General features: G+C 42.0%; 1 protein-coding gene across 1 annotated transcript; it reads left to right on the plus strand.

Moving 5' to 3' along the window:
* The first annotated feature begins 418 nt into the window (after positions 1-418).
* On the plus strand, positions 419-12,635 carry rgmb (repulsive guidance molecule BMP co-receptor b). The gene is made up of 3 exons (XM_028033433.1): positions 419-947; positions 6,388-6,929; positions 10,050-12,635. Exons 1-3 carry the CDS (start codon positions 830-832, stop codon positions 10,806-10,808), a joined length of 1,419 nt encoding a protein of 472 aa, XP_027889234.1. The 5' UTR covers positions 419-829; the 3' UTR covers positions 10,809-12,635.
* The last annotated feature ends 3,973 nt before the right edge of the window (positions 12,636-16,608 follow it).

The raw sequence follows: 16,608 nt of genomic DNA on the forward strand, positions 1-16,608 counted from the left end.
TGACCTATAAACCACAGAGGGAATATGGAGAAGAAGAGGAGCAGCGCAGATATTGTACAAAAGATACATTTTGCAGTAGGTTGACATATTCTGTATTAAAAGTCTTGTTCTGTTATAAGAATATTAACAGAAATAGTCCTGAAATAAATCACTGGGTACCACTGAGTTTCAATATTCCAGTTGAAGAAATTAACTGTTCAATGATATTCCAAAATTATTGTAATACTGAAATCATCGATTGTCACTGTTAATACTGTGAGTCTTCTCTGCTAAAGTTGTCTCCTCTTGTCTCAGGGTAGGCGGGTTTTCCGCCAGCAGGGTTTGGTTGATTCTGTATTGATTTGTTGGAGAGCCAGAGGGGGAGGGGGGCGAGGAGGAAGAAGAGAAGGAGGAGAAAGTGAAAGGGGAGTGGAGTGGAGAGAGTGGAGGAGAAATCCCTGTTTGATGAGGGGAGGGAGAGATGTGATTGTTGGGTGTCGGAGAGGAGGGGAGAGCGATCATAATCAAAGAAAAAGTCGCACCGCCGAGCCAGCGAGCGCTCCTAAAACACGTGGAAGCTGGGAGAAAAGTACAAGTGTCGTCGGAGGAAAGTGACTTCGCACTTTGTTTTCTTTTTTTCTCCTTCAGCCTTCTCTTCCTTTCCCTCCTCCTCCGCCCTGCATTCCGCGGAGCAGCTGTGCTTTAATGCCCCTACGCACCCGAGAAGGAGAAGACGGAGAAAAGAGTGAGGAAGAAGAGACAGAAGAGGAGGTGAAGAGGCCTGGACACCACCCGTCCCCGCTCCCTGGGACTCTGTCCACTCTCCCCTCCTGGCCCTGCATGGACGGGGATGGGGAGAGCCGGATGCTGTTACCGCGGGGCTGAGCGCCTCGCGTCCCCGTCTGCGGTGCGCCGCTTCCGGCCGCTGCTGCTGCTGATCATCGGTCTCTGCTGCGGTGCTCACATAGGTAACTAACCCTCTCAAATCTTTAGGTCAAACCCGCGCCGAATCTGTCAATTTACACTTTACTTGCGCACTTCACTGTATTTTTAGGCAACTTTACATTATAGCACTTCATTTCAGTCCGCGCTTTATGAAGACTTCCGATAATTTATGAGTTATTAAGCGTTTGCAAGCGTTTTGCGTCGGGGCCCAGCAGTACTACTGCCTGACAAAGGCTCTCTCCAAAGCGGCAGTGCAGCAGTCTGAGCCCGGATCGAGTTTCTCCTCCTCTCTCCTGGGCCGTCATTCTCCTGTCTGCCCCTTAATGGCTCATGGAGGAGGGGAAGAGAAGGGGGAAACAGGGCTGCTACCTCTACTGCTGCCCATACATAACAGATGTATTGAAATCCAAGTTAACACTCAGACTGTAGTGTTGCTGGACATAAAGCAAAAAACACAACAAAGTGGTATTTAATTCTAACTGGATCATCTAGATTGGAGAAGAAAGCATTAAAAGTAATCAAAGATTCATTTAGTTTACCATTATTATATTTAAAGTTAATCTTTTATTGTGGAAAGTGTTTAACTTGCACATGTTTGAGCTGAGAATCAAATGTTCACCACAATCTAGCTTTTCGCCCAGCATTTTAATGTCTTTCTGTGTGTCTGCAGAGATTGTTTTGGCTATTTTTTGGCCAATCACACCTCCTGCATGTAGTTTAACACTGCTCGGCAGCGGGACAATCCCCCACTCTCTTTCTGCACACACACTCAGCCCTGTGGAGCACACAGAGCCCAGCTTGCTTGAAAACCCTCTCGGCACCTCCTGCCACACATGCCTCACCGGGAAAGAATGTGTATTATTTGGTTTAGTGAGACAAACAGAGCGGTTTATTTGCTAAAAGGTGTGAATAATGTTTTGTTTGTGTTATTTTTGTTGAGACATATGTCATCGGCTGACAGCTGTACGAGTGTTTGCACAGGAAAGCAATGAACGTCTGGATTAGTAGGAGCTTTTGTTGGCGGGGTTTAGGTGAGTGCGTGCTGGTAAAGAACGTGAGAGAGCGCTCACAACAAGGTGATCAATAAGCACTTCACAAGCTGTTCCTTCGGCCGAGAGAAAATCCCAGTAGATCAGTTTTTTATCTCATCTCTGCAGCTCAGAAAAGGTTAAGAGACAAAGAACAGATAAATAAATTTAAGTCTGGGTCTCCTGACCTCTGTCTGATGGTGGAGAAGCTGCCGGGATGCAGGGATCTGGTAACCTGAGGCCGGGCCAAGTGCAATAATAGAAGAAGTAAAGAAGAAAATTGAAAATAATAGAAATATAGGTATCATTCTGCAGAAGGTTCTGACTCCTATTGTGCCTTTGTTAGAAACTGTGTTGCAGGGGGATAACACAAACAAGCCTCTGAACATATGAGATCCTTACATAGAGGTTTCTTTATTCTCCTCTTAATAACATTTCTTTTCAGTATTCACCACCTTTACTGGCTTTAGCCTAAGTTCCTTATTTATATGCATAGATTGGCTTTTCTTTTGAAAGAACAGCTATGAATACCTAATAAGATTACGAGAATCCCCCGAGAACAAAGATAAGATAATTCTCTTTAATAAGTAACCGTAGATAGTCGGAACATATTTAATTATCACATGAAAATCTCCTTATGGAAACCCAGAATCCAACGACGGCGCTTCAGTGACTCATTTGGAACTGGTGCAAACTTTTCTTGAGAGGCTTCAGTCAATTGAGTTAATTGAATAAACAATAAAAGATGATTTTCCCTTCCGTTTATATTCATATTTATATTTGATCAAATATAATAAGGTAAAATTATGGTTCCAGAGTAAAGTGGGAAGTGTCTTTTATTAAGATTTATAGTGGAAAAGTGTTTGGAGTTGATCAGTCAGGCTTACCAGACCTGACTTTAAATGCCGTTGTTTTTACTAAAGGGCCGTTTTCAGGTCTAAAAGCTACACAAAAGATGTCTAAAGGCAGAAGTTTGAGCTGCAGAACAGTCTTCTTTGCAAGAAAAAAACCCCTTTAGCTTTTATTTATCATAGCTTCCAAACCTTAAACCATCTGAATGAGACTGAACTCCGTCCCCTTAGAGCCCTTGCAGCAGCGTTCGGGTGCTGCAGGTCTGATAGGAGGAGAAAGAAGGCAGGCGTTTGGACAGACACAATGCAGCCTCAGTGCTCAGACGGTCTGTGCAGCCTGCGCAGCCTGTGCGTGTACGTGCGGGCATATCTCAGGGTTGGTGTCAGTATTTAACAGGCAGGGGAGAGATTCTGAAGCCTGCTGTGAGTGGGGGCTTTGCATCTGTACCCTGATTTTTAAATTGCTTAAACTCGGAGCAGCACTGCCCTCACATGGTGGGACACAAGTGCTTCACACGTCCACAATCTGTGGAGATTGTGGACTTTGCTACTTATTAGGAATAATCTCTGTGTGAAACTGATGGAGGGTGCCTATTTTTGCCTGTTTTTTCTTCCTTTGCTCAGATATCAGAGTCATACCACCATTTTTTTTCTGATCACTGCTTGTGTTTGTGTGCAGCCGGCCCCCTCTCTCGCCTCCCTCTCCCTCTCTTTCTCTCCGGGCTAATCTAATAGGAGTACGCCGTGACTGATGCATTAGGTCTGGTCTCTAATCTCTCTCTGGCTCTAACTCTCCCTGTACATCTGATGATCAGTGATACAAAAGGCTGTTTTGACCCCCGTTCCACTTGGAAATGTGGAAACAGATATAAAATCATGGACAATTTCAGACCAAGAAATCAGTTCCCGATGGTGTGATGGTGAATTTTTGATCATGTGTTTATTCTTTTTAAAGTGAGGGTTACAAACACACAACTTATCGTAGTTTCCATAAATCATGACAATACATGGCATTCATTCCCCATGAACTTTTTCTCAGTTTGTCACGTTATGGCCGCAATCTTGAGTGTTTTATTGGAATATTTATGTGGCTGGCCAGCACAGATTAGCACCTAATTGTAAAGTAGAAGGAAAATGACACAACTATTAAACATATATGGTGTATCTGCACACGTAAAAAATGGACCATATTTTTCAGATTTCTGTTGAAAAATTGTCCAAAAACATGACTAACTGACATTTGGGCTCAAATAAATTCTTTTCAAGTTTCTAGATGAAGACATGGAAGGATAACTACCCCCAATGCTTGAATAATATCAAGTTTTCTGAAGTAGTCTAAATTAGACTTAGGTGTAGGCTTTGATTATGCCATCCTAACCCTGTATGTTTAGTGCCAGTGTAAGGTGAACTCGATGATATGCTTCCCAGATTAGTTAGTTCAAGTTTCTATCAACTTGCTGATTGTCTCCCGACAGCATAATCCTCCCTGCTCCATGTTTCAAGATGGCGATGATGAGTTCAAGGTGATGTTCAGTGTTGGACCCGAGGTCAATAAACTACATCTCTGTCTCCTCTGATAATAGCACATTTGTTGTGTGTTCTCCTTTAGCCTAGCGCAAAGTTCAAAACTGGCTTTTTATTGCTTTCTTTTAACGTCTTTCAAACTCCTACTTCAGGAAGAGCAGTGTGGTTTTCGTCCTGGTCGTGGAACACTGGACCAGCTCTACACCCTCAGCAGGGTCCTGGAGGGTGCATGGGAGTTCGCCCAACCAGTCTACATGTGTTTTGTGGACTTGGAGAAGGCGTTCGACCGTGTCCCTCGGGGAGCCCTGTGGGGGGTTCTCCGGGAGTATGGGGTACCGGGCCCTTTGATATGGGCTGTCAGGTCCCTGTATGACCGGTGTCAGAGTCTGGTCCGCATTGCCGGCAGTAAGTCGGGCTCGTTTCCGGTGAGAGTTGGACTCCGCCAGGGCTGCCCTTTGTCACCGATTCTGTTCATCACTTTCATGGACAGAATTTCTAGGCGCAGCCAAGGTGTTGAGGGGATCCGATTTGGTGGCCTCAGGATCTCATCTCTGCTTTTCGCAGACGATGTGGTCCTTTTGGCTTCATCAGATCGTGATCTGCAGCTCTCGCTGGATCGGTTCGCAGCCGAGTGTGAAGCGGCCGGGATGGGGATCAGTGCCTCCAAATCCGAGGCCATGGTCTTGAGCCGGAAAAGGGTAGAGTGCCTTCTCCGGGTCAGGGGGGGTGTCCTGCCCCAAGTGGAGGAGTTTAAGTATCTCGGGATCTTGTTCACGAATGGGGGAAGAAGGGAGCGGGAGATCGACAGGCGGATTGGCGCAGCGTCTGCTGTCAAGCGGGCGCTGTACCGGTCCGTCGTGGTGAAGAGAGAGCTGAGCCAAAAAGCGAAGCTCTCGATTTACCGGTCGATCTACGTTCCCACCCTCATCTATGGTCATGAGCTTTGGGTCATGACCGAAAGAACAAGATCGCGGATACAAGCGGCCGAAATGGGTTTTCTCCGTAGGGTGGCTGCGCTCTCCCTTAGAGATAGGGTGAGAAGCTCAGTCATCCGGGAGGGACTCAGAGTAGAGCCGCTGCTCCTTCACATCGAGAGGAGCCAGTTGAGGTGGCTTGGGCATCTGGTCAGGATGCCTCCTGGACGCCTCCCTGGTGAGGTGTTCCGGGCACGTCCCACCGGGAGGAGGCCCCGGGGAAGACCCAGGACACGCTGGAGGGACTATGTCTCTCGGCTGGCCTGGGAACGCCTCGGGATTCCCCCGGAGGAGCTGGAAGAAGTGGCTGGGGAGAGGGAAGTCTGGGCCTCCCTTCTGAAGCTGCTACCCCCGCGACCCGACCTCGGATAAGCGGAAGAAGATGGATGGATGGAAACTCCTACCTATGGCTCTATTTATGAAGTTCATAACTAATAGTTGTTCCCACCTGAGCTGTAGATCTCTGCAGCCCTTCCAGAGTTACCATGGGTTTCTTAGCTGGATGGTATCCTGTTCGATTTTTATTTGTAAATAGTTTACAGAAATCATGTTTCTTTCTTTTCCCCACTCAAAAGTAAACACTTCTTTTTGTTATTCTATCATATTTACATTATAATTTATGGTTAATGTGACAAAATGTGAAAAAGTTCTGGGGTTAGGAAATTTTTTTCAAATCTTTGTACATGCAGCTTACCAGCTCTTTCCTTCTCCATCTCTCTGTAAAACTGTTTTAAACTCTTCTTGGCTCTCCATGCAGTATTATCTCACTACTGGAATGAAGTTGCTTCATCGTTCCTGTCTGGGCGCTCTTTGGTTTATTACACTTTAGGTTTATTGCACTCACAAAGCGGCAGTACTGATTGATCAAGACTTTTAATTGGCTGCTGGTTCTTTTTCTTCTTTTATTGGGTTGGACTGTAACACCGTAGAGCTTTGCGAGTCTAAGATCAAAGACTCACACCAACCTTCATAAAAGATCAGGTTTAGATCTAAGTGATCAGACATTTATGGTTGGCTCGCTAATGCATACATATTCATTTTGTCTTTTAAAGGGTACCTCTGACTCTCTTTGTTTGTCCCGTTCAGGTCAGTGTCAAGTGGCTACCCCCCAGTGTCGGATCCAGAAGTGCACCACTGACTTTGTGTCCTTGACCTCCCACCTGACGCCCGCTGTGGATGGCTTTGACACCGAGTTCTGCAAGGCCCTGCGCGCGTACTCAGCCTGCACCCAGAGGACAGCCAAGGCCTGCCGGGGAAACCTGGTTTTCCACTCAGCCCTCCTGGGCATCTCAGACCTCATGAGTCAGAGGAGCTGCTCCAGAGATGGTCCAACTCCCTCAGCGCACCCCGAGATCCCCCTTGAGCCCTGCAACTATCACAGCCGCACCCAGCACACCCACACACACTCCCACTCCCACTCCCACTCTCACGGCCATGGTCACAGCCGCTCTCGGCCCGGGTACTTGTTCTGTGGGCTGTTTGGAGACCCGCATCTGAGAACATTTAAGGACAGCTTCCAGACCTGTAAGGTGGAGGGTGCGTGGCCTCTTATTGATAATGACTATCTGTCGGTGCAGGTCACTAATGTTCCTGTGGTTCCTGGTTCCAGTGCAACTGCAACCAACAAGGTGAGAAACTTTGAAAATACGACTATCTTGTGTGTTTTTCTTCAGATTTTTTTGTTCCTTTGACCATTAAATTTTAGATAGTTCTGATTTCTCCAGCAAATTTTTGTTCCAGCCTTCCTGTTATTAGCATTAATTATTTATATCAGGAGCAGACACAGTGTCACACTGTTTGTCGGAGAGAACAGTTTTGTAAAAGAGTGCTAAGAAATATTTGATGACAAAGACAAAGTGATTACAGGGTTAGTATTTTAAACTGTGTTTAGCATCTTCTGCTAGCACTGCGACATTAGCTGAGACTCCAAGAAGGGTTCCAACATTTCCAAGTGTTATATAAACAGACAGATGTTGAAATAATAATAATAAAAAAGATAAACAGAGCAACTTTTTCATAACACAATCTACTGATATTCTTGTTCGCTCTTTGGCTCTCTAGCAAACTAAATGAGTTTCAACTTCCTTTAAATTAGCATCTTACAACTTTGTGCTTTGTCTCAGGTAAAATAGGTACATTTGAATGTTCTCTCCTCAGTAGCAGTGCCAACACTGAAGAGTGTTAAGTACATAATACAGTCCATTAGAAAAAGATTGGATTTTTTATTTCCAGCTCAAACCCAACTCTACACATCTGTAATATCCTGGTATTTAGAGAAAAAATACTAAGAAAGTGAGGCAGACATAGTTTTTTACTGTGTGTTTGTTTTTATTTGTCAGGTTTCTTTGCCACACAATAAGAAATCTTATCAGTGGGAAACCAGAAAACACCCTTGCTCTAGTTAGCTCTCTTCCAGACTCCCTTTGTGTGTCTCTGGCTTCCACAGGCACACAGGTGCAAAGCAAGCGTCCTCGATCTTGTGACCGCCTCTTGTGACTGCAGCAGTGCAGCAAACCTAACTTGGTTAACGGCTACATATAGCCTGACCGCTAATTTGGCGGAATGAGATGCGTGAAAGGAGCCACTGTTTACTTACAAGCACATTTGGAAGCATTTGTGTGTCTATGTAAGGAAATATGGGCTCTATAAGTTCATAAGTAGCACTCCTTGCAGTCAGCTTACAGCTCTGTGTGTGTTAAAAGGTCCCTGTGCAACAGCAAAGATTTACATACACACATCTGTGCACAGCACTGCACGGAGGACGAGCTGCACAAGGTGATCTTTGTGGTGTTAAAGAAGCAATGTTGATGTTTCCCCTGATGATTTGCCCTCTCTAGCTTAGTGGATAGCTTTAATTATTAAAGCACATGCACACACACTTATTCGGTGTGTGTGCATACACTCGCGCATGCAGAGAGAGCAAAAAGCAGGTTTTTTACACTTCGCAGCTAAAGGTTTGACCTTGTGTCAGAGGTGGGGTGAGTTATTAGTCATGACTATTAGACTCGAACACACACACAAACACACATTTTCATATACACCCACATTAACAGCCCTCCAGGCTTAATGGGCTGCCAGGCCTCATTCCTCACGGCTGTCATGTGAACAAAGCAGCCATTCACCGGAACTATGATGCTGGAGCTAACCGTAATGCTCACACACCACACCCTGTATCCACCGCTGTGTCTGCACACCCCTGGAGCGTGTGTGTGCGCACGTGTGTGTGCGTGCATGTTCATGTGTCAGCATGTTTTTATAGCTGTGTCAAATTACAACTTGTTAGAAAGTCATCAAGTCGTTCCTGAAATATTGTGAGATGATTGTGGCTCACTGTCTATGGATTCGTTTTTCCTCATTTGAGTGATCAATGCCAAATCGAACCCAATATTTAGAATTTTTTTAGGTTTTGATTTGATTAGTTCAAAAATATTTTAAACTAATTTTATTCTGGAAAAAACTAATAAACAACAGACACAGACAAAAAAAAATTAAAGAAAGAGTTAGCAAATATGCACAAAATAAATCCTTGACAGTAACTACGCCCACAAATTTGACCTGATTCATGTTTATATTAAACAGGAAATTTAAATCTTTTCTTTTGCTTGATGCCAATCACTGCCAAGCTGGACGAGCTCAGGGTCAATTTGACCTTTGACCATTTTGTACGTATGCTCTGCTATCTTACTGCTTTATAGTTCCATTTTGTGTCTGTAAACCCCTGCTAATTTTTTATTTTAGTTACATAATTTCAGGAATTACAGAGTTAAATTGTGACTACAATGCTCAGTCTCAACACTCTCTAATCCTATTCATTTTTGACAGATTATGACCACAGATCAAACCAAACTCTAAACAATCTACTGCTGATTGATATTATGTACTTTTGGCAAACGGGCACATTTTCTAGTTGAAGCCTTTCAGTAAGTTACAGAAAATCAGTAAAGCTGGTACAATACGCTGCACCTGTTTTATTCAATTAACTTGGTTGGTGAAAAAGAACCAAAAAACGTGTCCAAAAACGGAAACAGTTGAAAAGACCTCTGGGTGGCATTTATTGTATTGTGTCGTAGCATATTGTAGCATATTGTAGCATATTGTAGCGCATTGTCTTGTATTGTATCGCATCGTTTATCATTTATCATTGATTGTGATTTTTTTTTAATCATTATAAGAATTAAGGTTTATTGTTGGCATGATAAATTTCAAATAAGGATGGTAAACAGAATAAATGAAGAACTGAGAGTATGATTGGAAATGTTATTTTTGCTATTTCCTCCACTATTAGTTCCATGAGAGTATCAATATGTTCAACATTATGGATAAATGCAGTTTCTGTGTAGAGTTCACTGATATAAATTATACTTTTTACAGCAAGTGGCGTCCTGGGGAAGCCTATTTCAAATGCGAATATTTTTCAAAAACAACATCAGTATTTGTGCTGCTATTAATGCCGTGCCATGCAGTCACAGCCATACAGTTATAAGTACCGTAATAAGTAAATAATATTTTTTTAAATCTTTATCACTATCAGAATAGTACCACAAAATATCATGATAATATTCTAAGTCCATATTGCCTACCTGCTCCCAACCACTGCTGTTGCAGAGCAGGTGGCCATACCAGAGAACTCAGATCAGTTACTAGTCACATCATAGAATAATTTGACAGGAATGACTCCTTCTTGAATTTATCACTCTGATTCTGAATCTTGACAGTGCAAACTATTTCCCTCCTGTTTCTCACTGTAGATCACCATCATCTTCAAGCCTTATGAGGGCTGCACAGACCAGAGGGTCTACCAAGCCGTCACAGACAGCCTCCCTGCTGCCTTTGATGACGGAACGGTGAGCAGCGGAGACCCCATCCACACCTCCTTCGGGGCTGACGGTGTGGCCGGGAAGGTCCGGGCTCTGTGGATCTCTGAACGCAGCCCTGGGCGCCACGTAGAGCTGCATGCTGGCTACATTGGTGTGACTGTAATCATTCGCCAGCTGGGGCGCTACCTGACATTGGCCGTGCGGATCCCAGAGGAGCTGGCTCAGGCCTATGATGACACCCAGGACCTGCAGCTCTGCCTGAACGGCTGCCCCAGCAGCGAGCGCATCGACCAGGCAGGACACCTCCCTTTGCCGCTTTCTCCACCTGCACTCGGCCTGCAGCAACAGCAGCTGCACCGGCCCAGCTACGCCTCACAGACGCAAGCATACCCCCATGGTGCCACACATGTTTTTGCCATGGACGGGGCAAAGGAGCGCTGCAGCGAGCAGCTGGAAGTCCTGGACATCTACTTCCACTCTTGTGTGTTTGATCTCCTGACTACTGGAGATGCTAACTTCACATTAGCTGCACACAGCGCCCAGAAGGACATGGAGAGCCTTCATCCACACCGGGACAGATGGAGGATATACCCCCGCGGCTCTGCAGCTTCTTACTTCCACTCAGACTCTCAGCTTATCAAAAAGCTCGCTCTGCTCCTGCTGTGTGCTCTGAGCGTTGTATTCATGTGAGAATGGCAGTCCCTGCGAGCCTGAATGCATGTAGGCCCGAGTATGTGCACTACAAAAGGAGCTTAGAGAGGATTTGGTTAGCTGAGCACTGATACTGAGCACTGACGCAGAAAAAAGCAGCACGGGGAAGCCTGGCAGTACTACCTGCATTTCACCTGGCAGAGTCCGAATCATCGAATGCAACTGACAATGAGAAAAATGTTTCCGTGTGGGTGAATCATCTGTAAATAGCTAATTTTTCTTCCTTAAGTGCACAGTGTGATCGTGTATAGATTGTTTTGTTTATGTAATTTTATGTGACTTTTTTTAAAATACCTCAGTCAGAGGAGGTTTGTTTTTAACAAAAGCACTTTATTTTAACATTTTTTACACAATGCCAGTCAGTGTTTGTTTTCTTTTTCACTGAAAACCAATAACTATTCAAGTATTGGTTGTTCCTTTTTTTTTGTTTGATTTTTTTTTTTGGCTCCTCTCAGAATGAATTGAATTCAAAGAGCTGCCATTGATGCTAAAATGAACCATTCTTCCAGCAGCTGATCTGGGTCAGTCAGCATCTCATCTAAAGTCATTTAATGTGAGCTTTTCTGTTGAATGTATTAGGTCTGTTGTTGCAGCAAACACCATCAGTACTACTTGTTTGTTATTTGATCCCAGCTGTGTGTGTGTGTGTGTGTGTGTTTGCAGGAGTTTTGGATGTTTTTTAACAGCTGATGAATGTTTGCTTTATTTTATGTGACTCACATTAGAGTTGTTTCAGCCTCTTTGCCAACATGTAATGATTTTAGTGTTTTGTTTAATCACACTACATAAAACAGCTTGTACTTTCCTGTAAGTAAGAACTTACCTTTCAGAACTTTCTTGGAACTTGCCAAGCACTTTCCCCAAAACTTTCCAAGCTCGAACTCAAAGTGTACTTTCTGGAACTTATTAGGCACCTACTTTCAACTTTCCTGTAGGATTCCAAGGATTTACCTGATACTTTCCTGCAATATTCTTGAAACCTACTGATTACTTTCCAAGAATTTGCAAGTTTATTTCTGAAACTTACTTTCACAACTTAGCTATATTATGAGGAGACTTCTTGGTATTCTCCAAATAACATCCAGAGTAAGTTTCAGAGAGCAAGCTCTGTGATTCTTGAGGTACTTGGTAGATTCCTGGAAAGGAACCAGTAATATTATTAAAAGTTCCAGTAAAGGCCCTATCATGTACCAGAGACAGACATATGTCACAGGAAAATACAGACTGCATTGCGCTGCGCTACCCGTTTTTGTTTTGATTTTTACCAAAGACAGATGGCATGTTATATGTACACATGAATCATGACTCCCCACCAAACCAGCACCTTCACCCCCCCTTTCTAAAACTTGGTACTGTAAACCAGTTAATCCTGCAGCAAGATGCTTCATATTGGGATAAAAGTAAAATACTGGAGGTATTTCAAGGATCTTCAGATCATGAAATGTGTCTGTGTAAGCACTGTGATGTGGGAATCAATGCCTTGTAGAATTTTCTGCCCCATCAAAAATGTAACGTTCTGTATATTTACTCCCAGTTTGATCCATCAGCTTTAGTTTTAGCCATTGTGTGAACTCCTTTCTTCATGTGAGTGTCGGTTTGGTGAAGAGTGACTGGTCAGTGTTGAAATTCCTTAACTTATTTATGAACGTAGTGTCCTGTAGAGGATGTTAAGCTCCATATTCTTGATGTTGGATAATTATTTAAATAAAATGTCAGATGTGATTGTGCTGCCACCTAGTGGTACTCCCTTGCTACGTCAGTGTGTTACTAAGAGCGCTCAAAAAACTAAAAGAAAGGAAGAAACAATGTGTGTGCTGGTCTTTTATTTAAATATGATAAAGTCAAAACAGTCATGCATTGTTTAATATTTATAAATTTGAACTATATAATCAGTAGCATAAGGCTGCTGAGCTGGTTGTTAATGTCATAATAAACAAAACCTCTGCAGTCCATGAGGTAAATGTGACAGATTTAGATTTAATGGCCAGTTTCTTCTGCAGTGCTGGAAGGGTAATGATCTAAAACACATTTTAAACATTAAATCACTGCTCATTAAACTGCAAGATATTGAATAAAACAGAATTATACAAAACGTAAAAACAATAACAAAGAAACACATACTAGACTAAGTCCAAAGTGATTTTCTTGAGTGGGATCTTAAGAGTCTAAGATCTCTACACTGTAAACATATAGCCAGTGCTACAATAGCTTAAAACTTAATCATGCTTTTGGAAAAATGCACAAACACAAGAGTACACCAAACATTTCAGACATATGTTTCCTGGTGTAATTTTTCCCAAATATAAAAATACATTGAATCTTTTGTAATTAAACCATCTGAAAGTTAAACAGAAATTCCATTCATTTCTATTCGTTAATTTTTAACATGTTCTTTTCATATCTTGTGACTTATTAAAACTAGACTCAGGAGCTCAACACATTTTGAAAAGTACACAAAAAAATGCAGGCATTAATCCACCTGTGTGAGGTTATGTTTTGATCAGATACCATCAGACTTGGCCTCACAAACAGGCTCTCGTTTCAACTGCCACAGTCAGAAACACCTGGGATGTGAAAAAAAAAAAATGAAAAAAGGCGCCACTACCGATTCAAAGCAGTAAACTCCTGAGGATTACTTCTTTTGTTTCTGTAGCTTTCCCCAAAACTCCCTGTAAACCGTCTTCGTGAAGTCAACCATAAAGGAATGGAACGCTCCTTTCTTCTTTAGGCGTAGAAATCATCTCAGAGTTGACAAAAGAAGAAGCTTCAGTTGCTCTGGTTTCTTTTCAGCATCACGTTCTGTATCCAAAGCTCTTCTTTTCCAAATATCTAAAAAAAATTGGAAACATTTTTGTTGAGATTTTTTTTCTCTCTTCATCTGGAAAAACAGATATAATTCACCAGGAACAGCTGGATTAACACAGAGACTTAGTGGCCTCTCTCTTCTCTTCATAAATAAAAATACTAGGTTTCATTTGCATTTTGAAAATTGGTAAATTTAAACTATTTATAAGTTCTAAAATAGTTAATATAGCCACTAACTCAATAACAGTGCTGCTGTTTTACCACATTTTTCTGAAAGAAATAAAATACAAAGGCTTTAACACCTATTATGATTAAAATAGCAAAAGAATGCAGTCTTAATCAAAAACTTAATTGGGATTACGTTGTAAACTGAAACTGAATCAATAAATTCAAGAAGGGTAAAAACCCTAAACTTCTTTTCTGAAAAAGGTTTTTAAAAAATGTTCCCAAGGTCTTTCACATCATACCTTTGACACCTACAGTAGCCTTTTAGAGGCAATAAATCACTCAATTTATTGCCTCTAAAATAAATTTGAAGTACAATGAAGTTTGGTTACAGTTGAATTAAACCATTGAAACTTTACATAAAAGGGCAAAACAAATTAAGATCCTAATTCAGAGACTTTATTTTAGTTCTTTTCAAAATTGACCAGACCAAATGAAACCCTGAAGTGGAGATACTCAATTGTTAAAATGGCTAAATGTTCAGAAATGAAGCTTATACTTTGGGATCGGATATCTTGAATCGCCATTTGTTACATGCAGTGGTGGCTGCATGTGGGATTTCCCCCCAGTTCAGGTTGCTGCTGAGCTCCAGCGGGTTAAGCAGGCCCAGCTGGTTTCACTCTGCCGCTTGATGAGCAGAGTATAAGGCTAGCTAGGAAACTGACTTTCAGGGCCTCTTGGCCAATTGGGCAGCATGTGTGCTGCAGCTTTGTGGTGCTGTGATTGAGGATTTTGTTGTTATTCTCCCCTTTCTTTCCTTTTAGGTTCTCATTTTCATCTTTGAGATTTTTCCGGATCCCCCTTAAAGAATAAAGCCTTTAATTTTACCCTCCTGGTTTTTGTCTCTTAATTTTTCCCTGGTCTATCTATTGTTACAGCCCCCCTCCAAAACCCCTAGACTGCCTTGGGGATGTAACACCATTGCTTTAATCTATTATGTCAAGGCAAAACTACCTGCCAGTGGCCCAGCTGCAGGAGTTGGGCATATTTGGATTTCACAGCAAAAAAAAATTAATTATAAATACATGAATGAATGGGTGCTGGGACCTTCTTGCATACAAAAGAACGTATTCCTCACTTTTAGATTACAAAAACCATCAAAATAATGAGTTTGGCCATTATTGAATTCACTGATTAAAAATTTCCACTCTTTTCCATTAAATGTGATGTACTTCTTATGAAGACTAATGTTATAGTGTCCTGTTTAATGACTCACTCTTACCACTTAACAACAAGATAAACAGTCATTAGTGCATCAAAGACTATTATCTTCATCAGAAGGAGCCGCATATACAGCACAACCACAGCGTTTGTCCTCACAGCAACATCTGGAGATCAAACCAGATGTAAACATGTTGAATCTGCTTAGCACACCAGCAAATTATCAGTGAGAACCTTTCACAATGCTTTACCTTCTCTCTCTTCATCACTGTCGCACATTTCATCTTCACCTTTAGGAATAAAAGATTTGGAAACTAACTCAAAGTGTTGTTGCACCAAGTTTATGACAAAATTCACTCAGAATTACCTGCTGAGGTGATGCAGTGTCTTTTTTTGGCTTTTGAGTGTTTCTTGCGGTGCACAGAGCAGCTGTAAGACGGCCAGTTGCTGGTGACAACCGTGATCATTGCCACAGCACTGTGGCCGCGATGCTTCCTGGTTACTGCGCCCTTGTATGGAGTGATGTTGGTGTACTCCTCATCAGAGGCTGACCTCCAGCTGATCTCCAGGTGACCTCTCCTGAAGTCACTCACCACACAGACCAGCAGGGTTAGGCCAAGCCTCTCACCTGAGAGATGGACTGGAGGGGCCAGAGAAGCCAGCACAGTACCCTCCACCCCTCCTGAGGCAGGAAAAGGTCACAAAGGTCAAAAAAAGTTAACTAAAACAAAACAAGGAAGATAAAGGAGGTTGCAAGAATGAGTGGCACAAGCTCAAAAAATTTCCCTTAATTGCAAAGATGAAGAAATTAATGAATTAATATTTTTCGTAGAGCAAAAATCAAAGGATTAAAAACAGGCAATGACAAACTAAATAAACTCAAAGCACTGAGGAAATACGAATAATTAAGAGTAAATTTATTTTAGGTGACATTTCTTTGAAGATCTGAGGAAACATAAATGGGCTAATAAGAAGAAAGACATATTAGAGGGAAAATCCTTCAGTGACAATGAACACAAAATCGAGATGCTCAGAAGCAAACTCCTGATAAAGAGCCTCACCAGTACAACAAGAGTGATAAAATGAGTAAATTAATCACAATAGAAAAAAATAGATACATACAAAAAACTGTGAAAAATTAGTAGAAATTCGAAGCAAGAGATACATAAAACTTCAGATATTATCGGACTAAGTGAAGGTTAAATTATGATTGTTTTATTTAAATAAGTAACGCTAAACACCAAGTCAAAATAGAGAAGTCTTAATTTTGCTTCATAAAACATCAGTGGCCGTTTCCCAACAATGTTGCCTCACCACAACTTTTTGTTCTTACTTTGGGATAACAACTCTATTAAATACATACAGCTGAATAATAATTTTGAAGCATCTTAAAATCGATTCCAAAAATGAACAATTAGTCAATGCAGACTTGAAAATTGGCGCAATGTGATACCGCTACACTTAATTGTGCATCAAACATTATTTCTAAAAATAAGATGCACAAAACACAGTTTTGAATTGGCTAAATAATGTAGCAGAAAGAGAGAACACTGTAATAAGCAGCAATACATATTTCTGCAAAAACACA

This window comes from Xiphophorus couchianus, chromosome 12 (assembly GCF_001444195.1).
Source record: "Xiphophorus couchianus chromosome 12, X_couchianus-1.0, whole genome shotgun sequence".
NCBI lineage: Eukaryota > Metazoa > Chordata > Actinopteri > Cyprinodontiformes > Poeciliidae > Xiphophorus > Xiphophorus couchianus.